Source organism: Cervus elaphus, chromosome 4, assembly GCF_910594005.1.
Source record: "Cervus elaphus chromosome 4, mCerEla1.1, whole genome shotgun sequence".
NCBI classification, from domain to species: Eukaryota; Metazoa; Chordata; class Mammalia; order Artiodactyla; family Cervidae; genus Cervus; species Cervus elaphus.
The window spans coordinates 23,443,009-23,464,892 of record NC_057818.1 but is presented as its reverse complement, the minus strand read 5'-3'; the positions used below and the strand labels follow the sequence as shown (position 1 = coordinate 23,464,892).

Sequence of the window (21,884 nt, the reverse complement as noted above, 5' to 3'; positions counted from 1 at the left end):
CATTCACATGCCCAGAAGCCTGACCCAAAAGTTAATGGGAATGTAAATTCTCAACCCTCTGAGCCCAGTTACAACTAACACATGCACAAGCACACAGATCTACCCACCTTGACCTTGACCTTGACAGGTACCAACACTTTAGAAAATCTCCAACCAGCAACACCTGTCAAGGTCCCCTCTTGCAGGTACCTTTTCCAAGAAACACAATTTGGAAGAAGCAAAACAGACTTAGCCCAGGCTGTGAAGACACTTTTTACAACTGGATCCAACACAAGTCAAAGCTCAAAAAGCAAGTAAACAGAGGCTAAGGTCTAGTTAGATGGAAGCAATTTTCCTATCAAATATTCTTCCCAAGTTCTATGATAAATTGCTCATGCAACCACTTCTGTCACATCCAATTAAGTTTGAGTCACATTTTTATTTACACTTACCTCTGCCACTCGATGGGTGGAACTAAACCGAGGTGGTAAACCAGCCAAAACACAGTGTTGGTGGGTGGCATTGAGATCATCTGCAGGAAAAATAGCAAAAATTAAAAAGAAAAAAAAAGCATCCAACATGCACTTATCAGTCACTAAATAGTATTTAAATTACAAAGTAAACAGTAAATCCATCATTCAAGAAGAATGACAAGAACCAAAAATATAACAATTATTTTGTATAATCTAAACTATTCTTTGCAAGTAGGATGACTTTATAGAGATAAGTAGATAGATATACATATACATATATGTGTGTGTGTGTGTGTGTGTGTGTGTGTGTATAGTCATATGGTATAAAACCATTGTGGTGTAAAGCCATCAAAAACCATGACACTTTCAATAGAGAAAGGTGATGTGATTAATAATTACCTTAGGACAACAGGCGTAAACCAGGACTATACTTAGCCAACAGGCTATATGGTTACCCTACTTATCTGAAGTCTTACGATACCCACTCACCACTATTTATGGGTTGAACTTCTTTCTCTTTCTCATGATATATCTAATTCTACTCATGCTTTATGAATAAGCCAAAATTCTTTCGTATTATTTGGAATTGAACATCTTTCATCTGAAAATCTGCCTCTTTCCCTCCCCAATCAAAGTATCAATTTTGCCCTAACAATTTTCCAGGCAGCAAACCAACCAACTCAGCACGTTGCAGCGCTTTGGCTCTCAGAAGAGAATTCAAGCCTACAGATTCATGACCCAAAAATGGAGTAGGTGGTGAATTCATCAGCTAAAGAATATGCCTGAAACCACATGCAGTGGGAGAAAAACCAATGGCCAAGTTCTTGTGTATTCTATGAAATGATGCCACATGGGAGGCAAAAATCTGTATCACCTCTGCTTAGAGCATAGCTTCTATTCCTCTGTTAGTAAGAAGAGCACCAGACTGTCCCTGGCAACACATGACTTCCTACCTAAGCGACAAAGACTTCTTAGGAAGACACCAAGAAAGACAACGATTTAAATTAGAAGGCAAAGACCAACTACATGTCAGCAAAAACAACCTATAAAATTACCTCTAAACATAAGAGAGGAAACGAAAAATGCCAATTGCAGGACATTTGTTTATGGACGTTAGGGAGTAACCGAGACAAGGATGGGCTTCCCAGGTGGCAAAGAATCCATCAACCAATGCAGGAGACACAGACGACACAGGTTCAATCCCTGGATGGGGAAGATCCTCTGCAGGAGGAAATGGCAACCCACTCCAGTATTCCTGCCTGGAAAATCCCATGGACAGAGGAGCCTGGCGGACTACAGTCCACGCGGTTGCAAAGAGTCAGATACGACTAACAGACTGAGCGCTGAGGACGATGACAAGGTTGACCTTCTTGCCTCATACAACTATAAAACACAGGAAGACAGAGCACGACACAACCCCAAATACAAGAGAAATTAAACAGGTGAGTCCTACAACTGCCCTGGCTTTCTAGCTGGAAACAGGTTCACAGCCACAGAGTAGGGAGGGAGAAGTCAGAATTCTGAGTGTTCAGCTTTCCCTCTTGCTGAGTTGTGAAGACAAAGAGTAGGAAGACCAGGGAGCAGGGATTTGTAAGACAGAATACTGCAATAGAAGATTTTGTGCAGGGAGAGATAAAGGAGACATCTACAGAAGGGTTCCTTCCAGCCTTTGACTCCATGCTCCTGTGCACATGTGAATGAAAACTTGCCCCAGGCAGGAAAAGCTCCAGAAACCTCAGACTCACATAGGCCAGGACTGAGTTCTCAGCGGCCAGAACGGCTCCTACCACCTCAGACAATAATAGTCTTTGTGCTTGTGTCTTCACTTGCTCAGTCATGCCGGACCCTTCAGGACCCCTCGGACTGTAGCCCACCAGGCTCCTCTGTCCATGGGATTCTCCAGGCAAGAATACTAGAGCAGGTTGCCATTTCCTACTCCAAGGGATCTTCCCAACCCAGGGAACTAACTGGTGTCTCTTGCATCTCCTGTATTTGCAGGCGGATTCTTCACCACTGCGCTGCCTGGCAAGACCCAGATAAGAGTCTTTACAAAAGCATAATCTAAGAAGTAAGGTTAAACAAGTCCTATTTTAAAGATGGCCCAAGATCCACCTAAAAGCTTAAAAGCAAGCCCCAAAAGAATCCAACTTATTCCAAATAATTTACTCACTCACTAGAGCAAAGTCCAACACTACTTAAAAGAGTATAACAAAATCAGACACCAATAAATAAAATTGGCCATAACCAGTATTCACCCAAAAGTTAACAGAGAGAAATAAAAGATATATGATACAATAGATAACTAAAGAGAACCTACCATAGAGCATAAGGAATTCTACTCAATGCTTTGTGGTGACTTAACTCGGAAAGGAATACATATAACTGATATATACATCATACACACACACACACACACATATATATATATATATATATATATATATATATATATATAAAACTGATTCACTTTGCTATACAGCAGAAGCTAACATATTGTAAAGCAATTTACCTTCCAATTTAAAAAATTAAAATTAAATTAGGTTTGTTTTTTTTTTTAACTGTGGCTTAAGGCCTGAAGAAGACTGGATGACCCTTCTCTTTTCAATTTGCCCTCTGAGGATTTCAGTTAAGGACACACCTGAGAATTTCTAGTTGATCCGAACTATTTTATCTGAAGCCAAACAAAAACAAAAAGCAGGGGTTGGAGGAGTTTCCCCAGGCCAGATGCCCATAAAGGATTGAAACAATTTCCAAGAAATATATAGATGCCATTCTCACCTATCCAAATAAAAGCTTCATTGCTCCCTGGCTGTTAACACTGGGCTCTAAAGACATCACAAGGAGGGAAAAAATCATCTTAATGGGCAGATTTCTTAAGAGCTTTTGTTCCACTGAGGGGCAACTCAAAGGCACTTAAAAAGGCAGGCCAAGTGGCAAACACAACATTAGAAGTAATAGTCCGAGGTGTGTACCTTTATTTAAATCCTTGGCAACTCTCTAATCAAACAACTCTTTTGAAACTGCTCCCAAATGTCTCTAATCCTTTATGACTTTTAGAAAGAACCCTGTATTTTCACTGTAGGACTTCAAATTTGTCTAAAACTCTAATTCTATGAACGTGGCTCAAACCTCATGGATTGTACATCTCAAAGGATACACTAAAGATGTCCCTAGCTTTAAAGACTAATCCTAATAATTTTTAGAAAGAAAACATTAAAGAATGCCTATTTGCCAGAGTTATCTCAGAAAACAGCTAAAAAACTGACTATACTCAGGAGCAATCAGAGTTTGTAGAATTCATTCAACAAAACAAATAGAAAAAGAGCTCTCCCTCTTTGCAGGCTAAATGCTGCGTGCTCTATCAGTGGAAGGAGAGAACTCTGGACATTCACTGTAGCATGAAATCTCATCTCATATATAAGAGACCACAGATGCAAAGGCATAATTTACGCTAGGGTGATCAATTCATGCCCAGTACCTTTCTGGCTTTAATACAGAAGTCCCGAATCCTGAGATCCTCACCCCCACCCAGACAAACTGGGACAGCTGGTCACCCCAAATTTAACCCAGCCCTTATTTTCTTGGTTTTGCTGTCCAATGCGTCACCAGGGGCTATTGCGTCCCCAAATTTCTTAAAGTAACAATCAGGAGCTTTGCTAAAGGCACTCCAGAGCTAAATAAGCCCAATACTGAAATCCAATCTTCCCAGTTTCACACAATCACTGAAGCTTTTCATTCTTACTCACCTGTCCATTCTCATCCCTCAATCTTAATATTTATGACCTTATTTTTCCTAGATGTGGGGACATCCATGACTGAGAACATTTTCAGAATTTAATAGCCAATGAAAGGGGGGAGGGGAGTATTCCTGATAAGACGACAGTAGAGACCCAGACCTCTACCTACCCCTTTCCTAGATTCTCAATGAGACGATCAAAGAAATACCAAAAGAATGAAGACTCTTTTCAGTGCTCGATATCAGGGAAAGATGCTCAATATGCCAGAAATTACAAGGGACTCTGCTGGATACAGTATAAGTGGAAAGAGATTAAAGAAAGGTAACATTGTACTATAAATTAATTATACTTCAACTAGAAAAAAAATACCAGGACTTCCCCGGCAGTCCAGTGGTTAAGACCTCCCCTTCCAAGGCAGGGGGTAAGGGTTCGATCTCCAGTCCAAAAGCTGCCAGTGTTTGCTCATACTGTGAGCATCCATACCACTCAAAGACAAAAACAAGTTATTCAGTGCACTCCAGTTTATCAAGTCTCTCCTCTGACCCTGCAAAGATACATTTTCTTTCTTCTTCCTTCAAGTGAAGTATTTGGCCAGGAACCTATACTGTTTTCATAGAACCAATCTTAACACCAAGCTGCCTGTTAGCTGGTGCTAGTATTCTTTCTATAAGGAAAAACAGACAAGGAAAAAAATTACTAGACTGGAACAAAATTCCTATAGTTCTAAGGAAAGGAACCAGTTTGACAGAAACTGCCTCTTCTGAAAAAGTTTTACTCAAATGGTCAGAAAAAAAAATTTCATAAAAGTCTCAATTTTTCAAGAAGCCGCTTGATTCAAGAAGGCACTGCATCTGTAAAAATGGGGCAAAGTAATCATGAGGATGGAACAGCATGAGATCAGGAAAGGCTGCTTGGAGTTGATTTGTTTTTTTAGTAAGTATGGCTTCATTTAAAACAAAGCTTGACTACACCACAGAATGCATGCTGCAGAAAAACCAAATTACCCAAGTGAATGGGAACTCAAGAAATTCTCCCAGAACTCGGAGGGAAAACAAAAATTAGTGACAGCAAAAGATAAGACATGAAGGGCAGAGTCTGGAAGCCAAAAGAGATAGAACAGGAATCTTAGAAGGCAGAAAACAGAGCAATGAAATAATAATCAAAGAAATAACAGAAGAATATTTCCCAAAGTTGTAAAAAGGCCTGAGTCTGTACTACAAAATGGCTAATCAAGTGCATAAACATTTTCCGTTCAAAAATTAAATATAAAATATAAAAAATGTCCAAAGAAAAGGCACAACTTGCTATAATAGGATCAAAATGAAGATGATTTCAGGTATCTCCTTAACATCAAATATTAGAGGTCAAGGGAACAAAATCTATAGAGCTTTAAGGTGGAAACCTCCTTACTCAAGATTCCTATAGCCATTAAAGGAGATATGAATACATGTAGGTATAGTAAGTCACACTCAAATAATGCAAAGACTCAGAAAACACGCCACCACCATTTCCCTATCATTAGCCTTCACTAAACACTGTTAGAACCTATACTTTAGCTGACAAGATGGCAATCAAAATAATTAAAACCACAGTATAAAAAGACTAGCAGTGAACATAAAAGTTGTTAAATAATTTTAACATGGCTACTTAATTCAGCACTAGTAACATAAATGAGCTTCCACGGTGGCTCAATGGTAAAGAATCTGCCTGCCAGTGTAGGAAAGCCAGCTTCAATCCCTGGGTCAGGAAGACTGCCTGGAGAAGGGAATGGCAACCCACTCAGGTATTCCTGCCTGGAAAACCCCACGGACAGAGGAGTCTGGTGGACTACAGTTCATGGGGCCACAAAGAGTCGGACATGACTTAGCGACTAAATAACAACATAATTAATAATAAATGAAAGTAAGTACACTTCATTTAAAAAATTTTCTGTATGAAAACTTATTTTAGGGACTTCCCTGGTAGGCCGGTGGTTAAGACCATAGGCGTCCAGTGCAAGGGGCATGGGTTTGATCCCTGGTTCAGGAACTAAGATCCCACATGCTGGGCAGCAGGGTCAAAAAATTTTTTTAAAAACATTTTTTTAAAGAATTGTTTAGAAAAATCTGAGTCAAAAATTTAAAAGAGTATTTATTTTTTAAATGCCCAGTAAATGAACAGAAGAGCTGAATAAAGTAAGCATCAAGATGCATGTCACTAACATGTCAACAGAAAAATGGGCAAAAGATGATCAGCCAATGAATAGTAATAGAAAGAAGAATACAAATGGCCATGAAACATAGAAAGTGTTCAACATCACCAACAAGTAAGTGTCCTTTAAAACAACAGCATGTTATTTTCACTCACTAAATTGGGAAAAACATTTTTAAATTGTAATGCCTGGTGGTGCCTAGGGTGCAGTAAGGTAGGTTGGTAGAAGGAACTGATAAAACACATTTCATACACTGTAGGTAGGAAGGTAAACGGAGAACATTCTGATAAACAGTCTAACCATACAATATGTACAGTCTTTACGCATCAGCATTCTCATCCTTACTCAGGTGCCTCACTTCTAGTAACTCTTCCTAGAGAAACAACTATAGATGCAGACAAAGATTAGGTACAAAGATGCTCACCAGAGAGATATATTTGATACCAACACACTGGCAATAAACAGCATGACAAAAGTAGAGGACTCCTACTTAAGCCATTTTTTAAAATTCACATTTTCGAGGAATATTTAATAAGGAAAAATATTCAAGATATACAAGTATTGGAGAAAAAAGACATAAAACTATTGGGGAAAAAAACAGGATATAAAACATTACTGTTTTTGTTGCTCTTGTTCAGTCGCTCAGTCGTGTCCGACTCGGTGAGCCCGTGGACTGCAGCACACCAGGCGTCCCTGTCCTTCACTGTCTCCCGGAGTTTGCTCAAGCCCATGTCCATCGAGTTGGTGATACCATCCAACCACCTCATCCTCTGTTGTTCCCTTCTCCTCTTGCCTTCAATCTTGCCCAGCATCAGGATCTTTTCCAATGAGTAGGCCCTTCGCATCAGGTGGCCGAAGTATTAGAGTTTCAGCTTCAGCATCAGTCCTTCCAATGAACATTCAAGCTTGATTTCCTTTAGGATTGACTAGTTTGATCTCCTTGCTGTCCAAAGGACTCTCAAGTGTCTTCTCTAGTATCACAAATCAAAGGCATCAATTCTTCAATGCTCAGCCTTCTTTATGGTCCAACTCTCACATCCATACATGACTACTGGAAAAACTTTAGCTTTGACAATGTTCACCTTTGATGGCAAAGTGATGTCTCTGCTTTTTAATACGCTGCCTAGCTTTGTCATAGCTTTCCTTTCAAGGAGGAGGTGTCTTTTAATTTCACGGCTGCAGTCACCATCTGTAGTGATTTTGGAGCCCCCAAAAATATAGAGTGTTGCTGTTTCCATTGTTTCCCATCTATTTGCCATGAAGGGATGGGACTGGATGCCATGATCTCAGCTTTTTGAATTCTGAGTTTTAAGCCAGCTTTTTCACTCTCTTCTTTCACCTTCATCAAGAAGCTCTTTAATTCCACTTCGCTTTCTGCCATTAGAGTGGTATCATCTGCATAGCTGAGGTTGTTGATATTTCTCTCAGCAATCTTGATTCCAGCTTGTGCTTCATTTAGCCTGGCATTTCACATGATGTACTCTGCTTATAAGTTAAATAAGGAAGGTGACACTATACACCCTTGATGCACTTCTTTCCCAATTTTGAACCACTCCATTGTTCCACGTCCGGTTCTAACTGTTGCTTCTTGACTTGCATACAGGATTCTCAGGAGACAGGTAAGGTGCTCTGGTATTCATAAACATATCTAATATATTAATTTTCTAAACATTATATCTGCTGCTGCTGCTGCTAAGTCACTTCAGTCATGTCTGACTCTGTGCAACCCCATAGATGGCAGCCCACCAGGCTCCCCCGTCCCTGGGATTCTCCAGGCAAGAACACTGGAGTGGGTTGCCATTTCCTTCTCCAAAACATTATATATAATATGATATTAATATCATATTAAAATTATATCTAATACTATATAATCTGATATTAATTTTCCCAGGTATAGGAACATATTTTCCCAGGTATAGGAAAAAAATGCTAGAAGGAATCACACCAAATAGTTATGAATGTGGCTATCTCTGTATGGTCATATTATATGATGTACTTTTGCTATCCAATTTACAGTTTCTTACAGTTTACAAATTCTTTACAGTGAGCATCAATTCTAATATTTCATTTTTAGCATGTCTGAATTTAGAGCACATCTTAAAATTGACAGTTTGTTTTTTGGGGGTTGGTTCTTTATTTTATTTATATTTTTAAATTTGGCTGAGTGGGTCTTCATCACTCAGGCTACTCATTGTGGTGGCTTCTTTCTTGCAGAGCAGGGGTTCTAGGGTGTAGACTTAAGTAGCGTCAGCTCGTGGATTTAGTAGTTGTGGCTCACGGGCTCTAGAGTGCAGGCTTAGTAGTTGTGGCACAGGGGTTTAGGTGCCCTGCAAAATGTGGGATCTTCCCAGACCAGGGATGGAACCCATGTCCCCTGCATTGGCAGGTGAATTCTTAACCACGGGACCACCAGAGAAGTCCTTCACAGCATCTTTGACTGAATAGCATACATTATTACTTTTGTACTTAACAATAAAAAATAAAACAGTAAGTATGATTTTTTTAAATGCAGAAGGGAATGCTCAATGAAGAGGTCCTCAGAAAGGAGATATTCGTTCCCCAAATAGAAATGAAAGAACACCGCAATCAGTAAAGGCAATAACAGCTTTGGTTCGTTTTATACATCTTTTGCAGTATAATTTTCCAGGGGACTGAAAACTCTTTCACAGAAACAAGTACAGAGGTGAAGAGGACCTCAGGGTACACACCTTTCTCCCTCTTTGTTTTCTGAGATTAACTTTTATGGAATGCTTAGTTTATTGTTGGGTTGAGAAGAGAATACTTTCTTGAGGTTAATCATTCATTCCTGATTTCTAAATCAGCAAAAGGAACTTTAATCCCACTTTAGGAAGGGCTACCTTTTCTCATCCTCGTAGCAACTCTTCCCACGAGACAGAAGGGCAGAAGGGGATCATGGAAATGGAGAGGTGAGGTTAGGTTAACAGAAAACTTGAATGAAGTCTCTTCTCTTCCCACTTTGTATATACAAAGCCACTGCTCCAGTGAACTCTGGACCCCAGAACTTCCAAGTAAAGCTAATGAATGAAACTAAAGTAGCCACTTAAACTTTTCAGTTCTGTTCCTTCAAATACCTTTTGACTTCTTTCTTTAGTCACTCCTATTTCAATATCTGATTTTCCACTGGCAATTGAAGATAGCTATTTTTAAAAAAGTAAAAGTGTTAGCTGCTCAGTCACGTTCAGTTCTTTGTGACCTCATGGACTATAGCCTTCCAGGCTCTTCTGTCCTGTAATTCTCCAGGCAAGAATACTGGAGTGGGTTGCCATTCCCTTCTCCAGGGGATCTTCCTGACCCAGGGATCGAACCCTGGTCTCCTGCATTACAGGCAGATTCTTTACTATCTGAGCCCCCACAGAAGCCCAAGATAAGGTTTCTGGCTAATACGTAGGGAGGAAAAAACGCTGTTCTCTCCAGATACTTGGCAAGTTCCTATTCTGTACAAGGCACTAAATGCTGTGTACGGTACAAAAATACACTTAATGGCTCTGGTCTAATAGGTGAGATAAGACTTCTATATCAATTGCTACAGTCTGGAGGGGAGAGAGAGTTATGGCAGCCACACTGAATGGTTGGAGTCACTGTCATTGTGGCTATTAAATTTTTTTAATGTCAATTCTAAATAGGTGAGTTATACATGTACCTAGAATAAAGGAGAAAACACAACATGGTGGAGGGAACAATATGAAAATGTAAGGAGAAAGAGTTATGCCAGGATCAGTTTTAGGATAAAGTCACTATAATGAGCTAAGGACAATAATTTATAACGTTTTATAATTTGTAGGAAATTTCCTAGCACTTTTGATACCGTGGCCAGAAATCATCGGAAAACTAAGATGCTAAAAGCCTCGAACCATGTCCAAAAAAAAGTTGAAATGTTTATTGGGCCTAGAAGAATTATTCCTCAGAGACAGTTTAATGGGGGTATAGTGCCACCATCATAGTGGCAGTGACTTAGTCGCTAAATCGTGTCCAACTCTTGTGACCCCAGGGACTGGAGCCCGCCAGGCTCCTCTGTCCATGGGATTCTCCAGGCAAGGATACTGGAGTGGGTTGCCATTTCCTTCTCCAGGGCATCTTCCACATCCAGGGATTGAATTCGCATCTCTTTCGTCTCCTGCATTGCAGGTTGATTCTTTACCATTGAGCCACCAAGGAAGCCCAATGAGGACATAATCTGCTTGAAATCTGCTGCAGGAACTGACTGATTCAAGAAAGTTAGACTTATTCCTGGTCTAATCCTGAGCTCAGTCAACAAAAATCAATTAAACAAATACATCTTTTAAAGGCTTCATTCATGGTCATTCTCCCACTGTTTTTTATAGAAGGAGCAAAGAGCATACACAGGATATTCAATCAAATTAAAAGTCTGAAAAATTCCTTCCCATAGCCTGTATTTTTATGAATTACGCTGTAGAGATAACACAATAGCCAAAGAGGGCATAGTAAGACTGCCAGGCAGGGACTTCCCTGGAGGTCCAGTAGTTAAGAATGCACCTTCCAATGCAGGGGACTCCATTCGATCCCTGGCTAGGGAACCAAGATCTCACATGCTGCGGGGCAACAAAGCCTAAGCTCCACAGCCAGACAGCCAACACCGCAATGAAGAGCAAGCAAGGCAATGAAAGATCCCATGTGCTGCAAGTGAAACCCGACGGAGCCAAAAGTAAATAAGTAAATATTTAAAAAGAGACAGAGAGAGACTGCCACTCAATGGGGAACACTCCACCTACCCAACCCACATGGAGAATTATCTCAATACCATGTGACTGATTGAATGATCCAAAGAGATTAAAAGGACTTCATAATTCATAGTAATATATTCATCCTCAGCTTAAAAAAAAAAAAACTTTGACGGTTTTCTTATAAAAAAACGTGAAAGAGAATGTACAGATTGATCCAGACACTGTGTCATTTGGAAAATTCTATGATGCCACATCGTTATCTGGATTAGTTATGAGGAAGTAAAGCATGGGTCACTGAAGGAATAGACTGTCATGGAAGATTCTAAAAGCTGTCTCTAGAGATCCCAGAATATAAGATGAATGGCCATCTGTTTTGGCAGGGATCTTCAAAACCTTTTCCAGCCAGGAGCTTTTAAGGATAGAATAAATATTTCCTTTTGCCTATACTGCCATGAATGAAGAGGAAAAAGGCAATCCTTGGTTCATTCATTTCACTCATTGATTCAATCATTTATTAAAGCACCTACCATGTTCAAAGTACTGTGGTAGGTCCTGGAGAGAGTATACATTTTGGGGAATCTAAAATATAGTAGTCAGAGGTCATTTTTAGAATACTCCAGAAAAAGACGAAGACACAGTACCTGAGTGACAACGGAATTCTCCTAGGAGTGCAATGAGAAGAAATCTCAGTATAACTGTGTCAGATGGGTTTGAACAAGGCAGTGTTTATCAAAACATTAAATAAGTAGCATGATACAACATCTAATAGCATAGAGCTAGCACCATAGCATGATCCTCCAGTCAGTAAAAATAGACAAAGGCAATGATGAATTCCAGGGGGAGAGGGAGAACTACCCAACAAGAAAGCCACAGCTCAAACACAAAACTAGCTAAATAATGGAGCATGATTCTGAGCTTTTGATGAGGTATGAAATCTTGACCTGACATTTGCAACACGTTCTTTCAACTGATGCAAGTTTAGTGATTACAGTGGATGAGATCCTCTACGTATGCATCCAGTCACTCCATTTGGTTCTACAATTAATAAGACATACATAAGCACTGTTAAGTATGGGTTTTCAAATTTCAGAATCAATATACAGAGAAAGCATGGTCCTCTTATCAAGATTACAGATGAGTCTGTAAACATTATACAGTTCAGAAGTGTGCAAGCAATGATATGGCTGAAATACCAGAAGTCAAGAGAGTGCGTCTATGTCTTGGCAAAAAGTTGATCAGTTAAGAGAAAAAAACCTTGAAAATAAACATAAACTGGCAAAAGTTAGGAAGACTGAGAGTGTAAGAGAGCCAATCCCACGTTTTCCTTCATGAAGAACTGATAGGCCTTAAAGTTGTTAGATGAAAAAAATTGAAGTATTAAGGATATTTTAACAGTTAAGCAGGAAAGAATCAACTAAAGAATAAAATGTGAATACAGTGAAAAGTAGTTACATCTAAGAAATGGAACTTGGGGCAAGTGGCAAAGAGGTTTTCACTTTCCATTTTAGATCATCCTCCACTGTTTAAATCTTTATTTCCTAGCACATATATTATTATAATAACAACAATAATATGGATGAGGTACTGACATGAAAAATTCTCCAGGACATATTATTAAGTTAAAAAAATCAAGTAGTATACACACACACACACACACACACACACATATGTACATACTCACACACAATAAGTCCCCTACATACAAACAAGTTCTGTTCTGAGAGTACATTCTTAGGTCCAATTAGTTCGTAAGTCCAACAAAGCCTAAGTACTCAACTAACACAATACTGTACTGTCCCATTTGTGTTTTCTTAAAAAGCAGCTGTAACATAAATATATCTACATAACTATTTATCTTAATGCTTATAAAAGGAACAGACAGAAGATAAAAGAGTACTTCCACATTTTATTCTACGCACTTCCATATTATCTGAATCCTTAACAGTGAGAATATATGTGTATTCATCTATGAGTTGGTCAACTAATATTCTTTTTTCCACGTTTTTAAAGAAAAAGATTCCACAACGATATAATTAGTAGAGCTAGCATAGTTCCATGGAAGAAAGAACAGGTTTGGTCTCAGAAAAATCTGGACTTAAACATAAGCTTCACTAGATATGTCACCTTGAGCAAGTGATTTTACCTCTCTGAGCCTCAATTTCCTTTTTAAAAAGGGGTTTTATGGTGCTTTATGGGGATAGAATCCACGTACCTGCTTACCGGTGCTGGTGGCTAAGACGGTAAAGAATCCACCTGCAATGCAGGAGACCTGGATTCGATCCCTGGGTTGGGAAGATCCCCTGGAGCAGAATATGGCAACCCACACCAGTATCCTTGCCTGGAGAATCCCATGGACAGAGGAGCCTGGTGGGCTACAGTCTATGGGGTCACAAAGAGTCGGACACGACTGAGCAACTAACATTTTCACTTTATGGAGCTTTATGGAGATACAATTCACATATCAAATAATTCACTCATTGAAAATATACAACTTACTGCATTTTAGTGCATTCACAGAATTGTGCAACCATCACTATAAACTAATTCGAGAGTATTTTCATACTCCTAAAAGAAACTATATACTACCCACTAGCAGTCCATCCCCCTCAATTTTCTTTTCTGGGGAAAAAAAAATGGTGACTAGAAGGGGACAATTACACACCTCACAGGTTTGTTATGAGAAGTAAATAAAATATATCAAAGCCTCCAGCTTAGTGCCTGGCCCTCAGGAAGTACTCATCACACACATTTCAAGTAAAGTTCACAACAGAAATACTACAGAAATAAACAAAAAGACTAGGTATGATAAGAAAGTGGCAGATCCTTCCAAGGACCTAGGAACACACTCAGGTATCCTATCCTCAGAGCCTGTGACACCAGCCTTGTCCTCTCCCCAATTTGTCTGAATGCCAAAAAATCTGGTGTGTAAAATATGTGTTAGTTGCTCAGTCGACCCCAACTCTTTGCTATCCCATAGACTGTAGCCCGCCAGGCTCCTCTGTCCATGGGATTTCCCAGGCAAGAATACTGGAGTGGGCTGCCATTTCCTTCTTTAGGGGATCTTCCCTACCCAGGGATCAAATCTGGGTCTCTTGCATTGCAGCAGCTTCTTTACCATCTGAGCCACCAGGGATATCAAGTCAGAAAGCCCAAGTTTGAAAATGTCAGCATTTAGGGGAATATTTTAGGGCAAAAAGTTTCAGAAGAGACACATCCTCAACCCTGCAAAAAAAAAAAAGTGAACAGAAGAAGCAGATACTGCGGTTGCTGAGCAGGGAAGGAGCACACGCTAGGTTCGCATTGGACAAGCAGCTGAAACTACACTGTCATGTTCCTACTTTTCAGAGTGAAAATAAACATGACAGGTGCTCATTTGGCTGTTCAAGCACTTTCCACTTAAATGGCAATTCCTCAAGCTTACGACTGCAGCCTGAAGTTATAATTTACTACTATTTCTGTATTATTCCCTTGCCTCGGCAGAAAGCAGAATGTAGCACCTACATTTCAAGACCCATGAGAGGTAATAAAGTATAATTATTTAGAATTTATGATTAAGCCATATATTAGAGGTCTTTTTTGCTTCAGCTGGTCAGCCAGAGGTTGGAGGAGGGAGGGAAAGGGGTCAGAGGAAAAAATAACACAAGCCTTTTCCTTTGAACAAAAGGTCTAAGACAGGGCAGGACTGACGGACACCTGAATGATTTACAAAGCTACCATGGTCTCCAGGCGAAGTCCCAGAAAAGCCCCAGTCAAGAGACTTTTTTAAACTCCTAGAGGCCTCTGTTCTTCCTGCTCACAGAGTTACAAACTCCAACTCTACTGCTTGTGTTGACTCCTGAAATAGAAGCATGGCACATTTTCAGGTTACACCACATCAAACGTTCACAGTGCACCGGGTCTTGCTGCTCTAAGCCATAGGTATTTCAGAGAAGGTGAACCTCATCAAGGAGAAAACCACAGGTCAGGCTCTATAAGTAAACCCGGCCCCCACCAAGGCAAGACTGTGGTTACCACAGAGCTCTGATTCAACAATGGCCAGATGGCAACTCTTCTCACCCGCAAGAATCAATTGGGGAGATTTCCCTTCCTTGTAGTTCCTTTATGTGGCTACAGAAATATATACATGGAACGATTAGGTGCAAAGCCGGCCAAGCTCAGGGCGTGGAGCAGGGTAAGAACCCAGCACTCAGCACTCTTCTATCACCCTCTCCCTCACTGGTTCTCCAATATACCATGACCCAGGTCCCACTCTTCATAATGAATCCCCATGTTCAAGTTGTAATTCAGAAAGCGCTTTCCATAAACTTTCTTTTTTAAAAAAATGTTTTAAATTTCTTTTAATTGTATTTTTTTATTTTATTTTTGCCACATAGTATGTGAGAGCTTAGTTCCCCAACCAGGGATTGACTGGAACCCATGTCCCCTGCATTGGAAGCTCAGCCTTAACCACTAGACCACCAGGGAAGTCTCTATACTCCTTTTTAACTTTCTTTTTAATTGGAGAGTAACTGCTTTAAATGTTGTATTGGTTTCTGCTATGTAACAAAGTGAATCAGCCAAACAGATACACGTGTCCCTCCCTCTTGACCCTCCCTCCCACCCTCTAGGTCGTCCCAGGGCACTGAGCTGACTCTGTGTGCTATGCAGCAACATCCCACTAGCTAGCTATTTTACACAAGATAGTGTATACATTTCCGTGCTACTTTCTCAGTTCATCCCAGCCTCTCCTTCCCCTTCGTGTGCACAAGTCCATTCTCTGCATCTGTATCTCTATTCCTGACCTATAATAGGTTCCCTATACTTCTTTATTTGACTTCACAGTAACCCTGGGAAGCAAGTGTCATGAAGCACCAGCTTTTCAGTGGAGGCAGGGGCTCAGAGTGGAGCTAACAACGCACAGCCCACAGACAAGAGGGGAACCTGGGGGAACCTGGTCCCCTGACCGGACATGGCCTTTCTATTATTCCACCCTAAACTGCTGGTGAGGGGACGCCAGCCCAAAAAGGAGATATTGTGCATTTCAATTGATATTGCTGTTCTCTTTTTTGTCGTGCAATTTTTACTTGGCAACTGGAGCTTTGAAAGAGCTAACTGGTACAATAACAACATGTGAAAATGAGATGTAGTTGGATTTAAGGAAACAAAAGTAAAGAGAGCAGAGAGAATGGAGTCGTGAAGAGTGATATGTGAAAAATAACAATAACAAACAAAGGGGTGGGCGGAGGAGGTTTGTCCAAAAGGTTTACCTAGCACTCACCTTTGTCCGGAACCGTCCCACCTCTACACTCGGCTCCTGCTTAATGAACATGATTTGGTTGATGTCCCTTGAACTGTATAATCGGTTCCACACAAAAAACAAACCCACAGTTTGTCTCCAAGCCACTTTTAAGTCCCTAACTCCCTGGTTGCCTTCAGTCTATGGAAAACATCTGTGGCAAAGTAAATCATCCCATTCTGAGAAAGACCAGAGTGTATTTTTTTTTCTTCTCTAAGTGTGTTTTGAAGTCCTGGTTGGAAAATTAGTGAAAATTGTAAATCTGCTTGCAAATCTGGTCATGTCTAACTCTGAGATTAGGGCAAAGATTCCAATTTAAAAGTAAAACCGTGACAACCCCAGTTAAGCGTGTCCTCAGGCCCCGCCAGCAGGGCCTGCACTCCATTCCACAGGCAGCGGGTTTATCACAGGCACCCGGCACGCTCCCCGTCAGACACCCCTGGAGGGCTGACTTGAGACAGCAGGGTTTGGTCTGCACTTCCTCTGCAGACCAATATATTATTATAAATTGAGCTAAACTGTTTCCTTTTCAAAAGTGCTATGAAGTTCAGATTTCAGGTATCAGCACAGGGCAGGGATCCCGGGACAGGGTTCTTTAGAGTACTTGGCTTTTAAAAAGTAAAGAGAAAAGGTAGCTTTCGACCATGGTTGCTTTTATTTTTGTTTTGGTTAGCCTAAGAGGAGGTGCGGGACAAGTCATTTTAGAAATCAAATATGACATCTTAATAAGAAAACAGATTCCAAGCACAAACTGGAGGTGCAGTGTGCTATGCTTGGCCGAGTTCACTAAGTTATCAGTTATTTCACCTTTATCTGAAGGCAGGAGTTTGGAAATCAGAACAATATGTTCTGCCTCTGATATCAGCTCCTATTAAATGACACCACTCTTCCTTTATCACCTACAACAGCTAAGTGGAACCAATGTATATTCTAAAAATGTATATTCATTATAATAAATAAGTTAAAAGGACAATGCAATTATTTAATATTTTCATTTTTAATGTAATTTCTGAGCCAAAAAAAACCTAACTTTAAAAAGAAATGGAGGGCATCCCTGGTAGTCCAGAGATTAAGAGTTCGCCCTGCGATGCAGGGGACCCTGGTTCAATCCCTGATCTGGGAAGATCTCACATGCTTCAGAGCAGCTAAGCCTGTGGGCTGCAGCTACTGAGTCCATGCTCTAGAGCCTGGGAGCCCCTAACTACCGAAGCCCATGTGCCCTAGATGCTGTGCTCCCCAACAAGAGAAGCCACAATGAGAAGCCCATGCATTGCAATGAAGAGTAGCCCCAGCTCGCCACAACTAAAGAAAGCCCACATAGAGCAACAAGCCGAAAATAAATAAATGAATAAATGATTTTTTAAAAACGAACTGAAAAAGAAAGACGCAAACAGACCACAATCGTTACCTTCTTTTCTGCCCTTCTGAACAATTTAGTCTTAAGCCTTCAGGTAAGGCAGAGGCATCACACTGAGGAAGGAAGAGAAGCCCAGAGCAGAAGTCAGTGCCAGAGATGGGTGCAGAGGGCCTCCAGGCGCGGGGACCAGACGGCCTGACATGGGTATCAGAGCACGGGTGGGCTAAACTGACAAGTTTCAATCCATGATTCTGACCCACTGTGTAACCATGGCTAAGTCACTACATCGATCTAACCTGATCTTTTTTCTCAACAGAGCTGGTATCTACTTCTCAGGGTTACTAAGAAGATTCACAGAAGGCTTGACTTGTCATTAGTCCACAGTAAACATAGCTGTTATTCATATACTACTGTTATTCCTGGGCTTCCCGGTGGCTCAGTGGTAAAGAATCCGCCTGAGAAGGCAGAAGACGCAGGTTCGATCCCTGGGTCAGGAAGAGCCCCTGGAGTAGGAAATGGCAACCCAGTCCATTATTCTTGCCTGGGGATCCCACAGACAGAGAAGCCTGGCAGGCTACAGTCCTTGGGGTCACAGAGGAGTCAGACATGACTTAGTCACTGAGACTCCAACAACTGCCATTCCAGGTACATATTTACGTACACGTTGGAAAGAGTCTAAAAGCAAAGTACCAAAATAGGCATGAACCTGATTTTTAATTTCTTCTTTTCACTTTATACTTTTCAGAGTTTCTTTTCTCTACAATGAGCATATTCTACTTTTTCAATCAGAAAAGAAAACATGAGATGTTACTAAATAAATGGAAAGTAGCTGAGCCTTTACAATGTCATTTACTACTTTTAAACATAGAAAGTTAATAAAGCTATTAAAAATAGCACTATTCTGACTCCCATTTCTTTTAAAGATGCAAAATGTTACCAGAAACTCGAAGAGTACACAAAAGGAAAGTGATTTACTGGATGAAATTACAACCTATTTATACTCACGGTAAATATCCACATCTGGGTGCTATATTAAAAAATGAAATAATAGTCTGTTTTACCTATAAATGATGCTCAACGATGGGGCAAAGACTTGAGAATAGAAACTCAAATCCTGAGACAAGCAGGAGCGGGGTAGATGAAGAGATGACCTTACCCCTAAAAGCATTCCCACCTAGAGATCTTCAATGAATTGGGATCAAATCTAAATGGTCCCTTTGAGAGCAAGAAAAGCACCAAATAAGAAACATGCAACCACATACAGCCCTCTGTCCTGCTTCACACGAACTGAGTGACCTTGGGCAAATTACTTAAAAACAGATTGACATCCTGCACCATCTCCCTAGCAAGGCTGTCTGGAGACTGACTGAGACGGCTTATGTGAAACTGATGTGTAAACTGGAAAGCAACATGCAAATCGAAGGCAAGAGATTTGGAGCTTACTTAGATCAGAGGATGAGATGGTTAGACAGCATCACCAACTCAATGGACATGAATTTGAGCAAACTCCAGGTGACAGTGGAGGAGAGGAGCCTGGCAGGCTACAGTCCCTGGGGTCGCAGAGAGTTGGACACGACCTAATGACTGAACGACAACAAAAGAATAGTGTGCAACAAAAGCAGGACTCCTCCGTGAAAAGAATTTAAGAATTTACTATTGAATCGCACTGTGAGAAAGTAATTCCCTGCATCATGATCTTCCAATCTTCCCGCTGACACAAAGGAGAAAGCCCAAAACTGGTACCATGATTGGGTTAACACCTCTCCCTAATAGTGACTGAAGACAGAACAGGCCTGAGTCTCAGGGTCTTCAGAAAACAAGAGCACCAGATACTTAAGACAACTTCATTTTCACTCTATACAATTCTTCTAATTATGTCAAGTGATACTGGTTTTCCATTTCAGATATAAAATCACCTAAAATAAACTCATTTCCATTCAAGACAAAAAAGAGATTATCTAGAGAGAAATATTACATAGGTAATAATGTGGTGCTAGAGAAGACTCTTGAGAGTCCCATGGACTGCAAGGAGATCAAATCAGTCAATCCTAAAGGAAATCAACCCTGATTGATGCTAAAGCTGAAGCTCCAATACTTGGCCCCTTGATGGGAACAGTCAACTCACTGGAAAAGACCCTGATGCTGGGAAAGATTGAAGGCAAAAGGAGAAGGGGACGACAGAGGATGAGATGGTTGGATAGCATCACCAACTCAATGGACAGGAATCTGAGCAAACCCCAGGAAACAGTGAAGGACTGGGAAGCCTGGCATACTGCAGTCCATGGGGTCTCAAAGAGTCAGACTAGACTTAGCGACCAAACAACAACAACAATAATAGTATGGGTAGCACAGGAATGTGGCAAGAAACTTGAAGCTAGTGTGCGAATGAATGAAATTTGGAAAACACTTAGTGAGGTCATGACTGAATGGCTACCCCAAACTCATAATTCCTAGAAAGCAAGGACCAAGTGTTATCCATTTCCAATATCTCCTACAGAAACTTAGGAAGCACACACAGGACCCTCTACAGACACTCTATTATTGGGAGATAATTCTTTATAATATTATAAATACTGGGTTTGAGCCTTGATGTTCCTGGCTCTAAAACCAAACACATGAGTAGATCCCCCTAGGCAGGTAAGAGTGAGATTAACCCCAAAATAATTAGGAGTGAGAGCCAAGGACAAAATGAACCCTGAGAGGCTCTGTAAGGAAAAAAAAGGATACTGTTTGCATGCTGTGCATCAGAAAGCAGTCTAAAAATAAACCAAAAAAAACCACAAAACCTTAGAGCTAAGAAACAAAAAATGAAGCTCCCCAAACTTCCTAGCTTCAGTGAGGCTGACCATAGCTGAAATATTGTTTCCCAGAGAACTAAGTGAGGGAAATGAGGGGAACTCAGTGGGAGGGAGTAGAGGAAGAGGCTGTGTTGTCAGGTCAGCTGTTCCGGAGAGGAAACTAAATTTAAAACTAGAAAAAACTTTCACTAAAAACCTTCAGAGACAGGGCCATATTTTTTAAAACTTCACATTAATAAGGTGATTGAGATGATTTAGTAGCCCTGATGAAAAAAATTTTGAAACCTGGTTAGGACTTTGGAGAATGCCATCAACACTTAGAATGAAAAGAAAAGCAACTTTTAAAATTAGCAGTATCTTAAAAAGAAAAAAAAAAAAACGATCAAGTTACATGTAGACACTTCATTATCATATGAAAAACTTACAAAGTTTACTTCAAAAGACATATGCAAAATATGTACCCAATAATCGAAAACTTAAGACACTAGAGCATCAGTATAGCTTTGATCCTTGCATTACCAAGCATAAAATAGCAGTCTCCTTGGTGAAGGGGTATCGCCAAACCAGGTGTCTCTATGTCCCACGAGATCTTAAAACCAACGTGCCAAATATCAGGATCTCTGCCTTCAAGTTGAGGGTCATCCTCACTTTCCTCTTCAGGGCCTGTCAAAAGAGAAGAGAGTTGTCAGAGATCTTTCATCTAAAGTTCTGAGTTTCACAGTCACCTTAAGAATAACTGAAGTTTTAAGAAAATATGGATAAGTGACTATATATTCTACTTGCACCATTTAAAAAAAAAAAAACACATTCTCTAAAATATTTTAACATGTCATTTATTTTTTTGATAAAAAAATCTGAAAGTGGTAAGGAAATAACCACAGATATCAAAGAAAATTAAAGATGATTATTTTGTTCAGGTTCATGAAACTAAATCAGAAAATCTGCATAGGTTTTCAGGAAAACATGAATGAACAAAATTGACCCCAGAAGAGGTAGAACGGCTTAAAAAGCCACAGAAGGTATAGAAGAAGTTGTCAAAGAACACAGGTCTAGAGAGTTGCAAAGGAAAATTCTATCGAACAGTTAAGAAGTGTGTAATTTTAATAAATTGTAAATTGTTCAAGAGCACAAAAGAAGTGTCCAGATTCTTTTAATAAAGACAAGAACATGTATTCAATCCAACACTCACACACACACACACACACCAGTCTCACATCCAAAATCAATGCATAATTTCTAAATATATTAATAGTATAGACAGTCCCCAACTTAACTATGGCTCAACTTAATGATTTTTCAACTTTACAATGGTGTGAAAGCAATATGCATAGAGTTGTAACCATACTCTGATGCTGAATTTTGGTCCCATCA

The 21,884-nt window shown here is 40.2% G+C and overlaps 1 protein-coding gene across 1 annotated transcript in view; it reads right to left on the bottom strand.

Moving 5' to 3' along the window:
* FTO (FTO alpha-ketoglutarate dependent dioxygenase) overlaps positions 1–21,884 on the bottom strand; it is a 422,003-nt gene that overhangs the window by 254,402 nt on the left and 145,717 nt on the right. Inside the window, exons 4-5 of the mRNA XM_043898487.1 lie at positions 21,033–21,176; positions 432–511 (exon numbers count right to left, since the gene is read on the bottom strand). Of these exons, the coding sequence (XP_043754422.1) occupies positions 432–511; positions 21,033–21,176 (224 nt within the window). The remainder of the gene's footprint in view (positions 1–431; positions 512–21,032; positions 21,177–21,884) is intronic.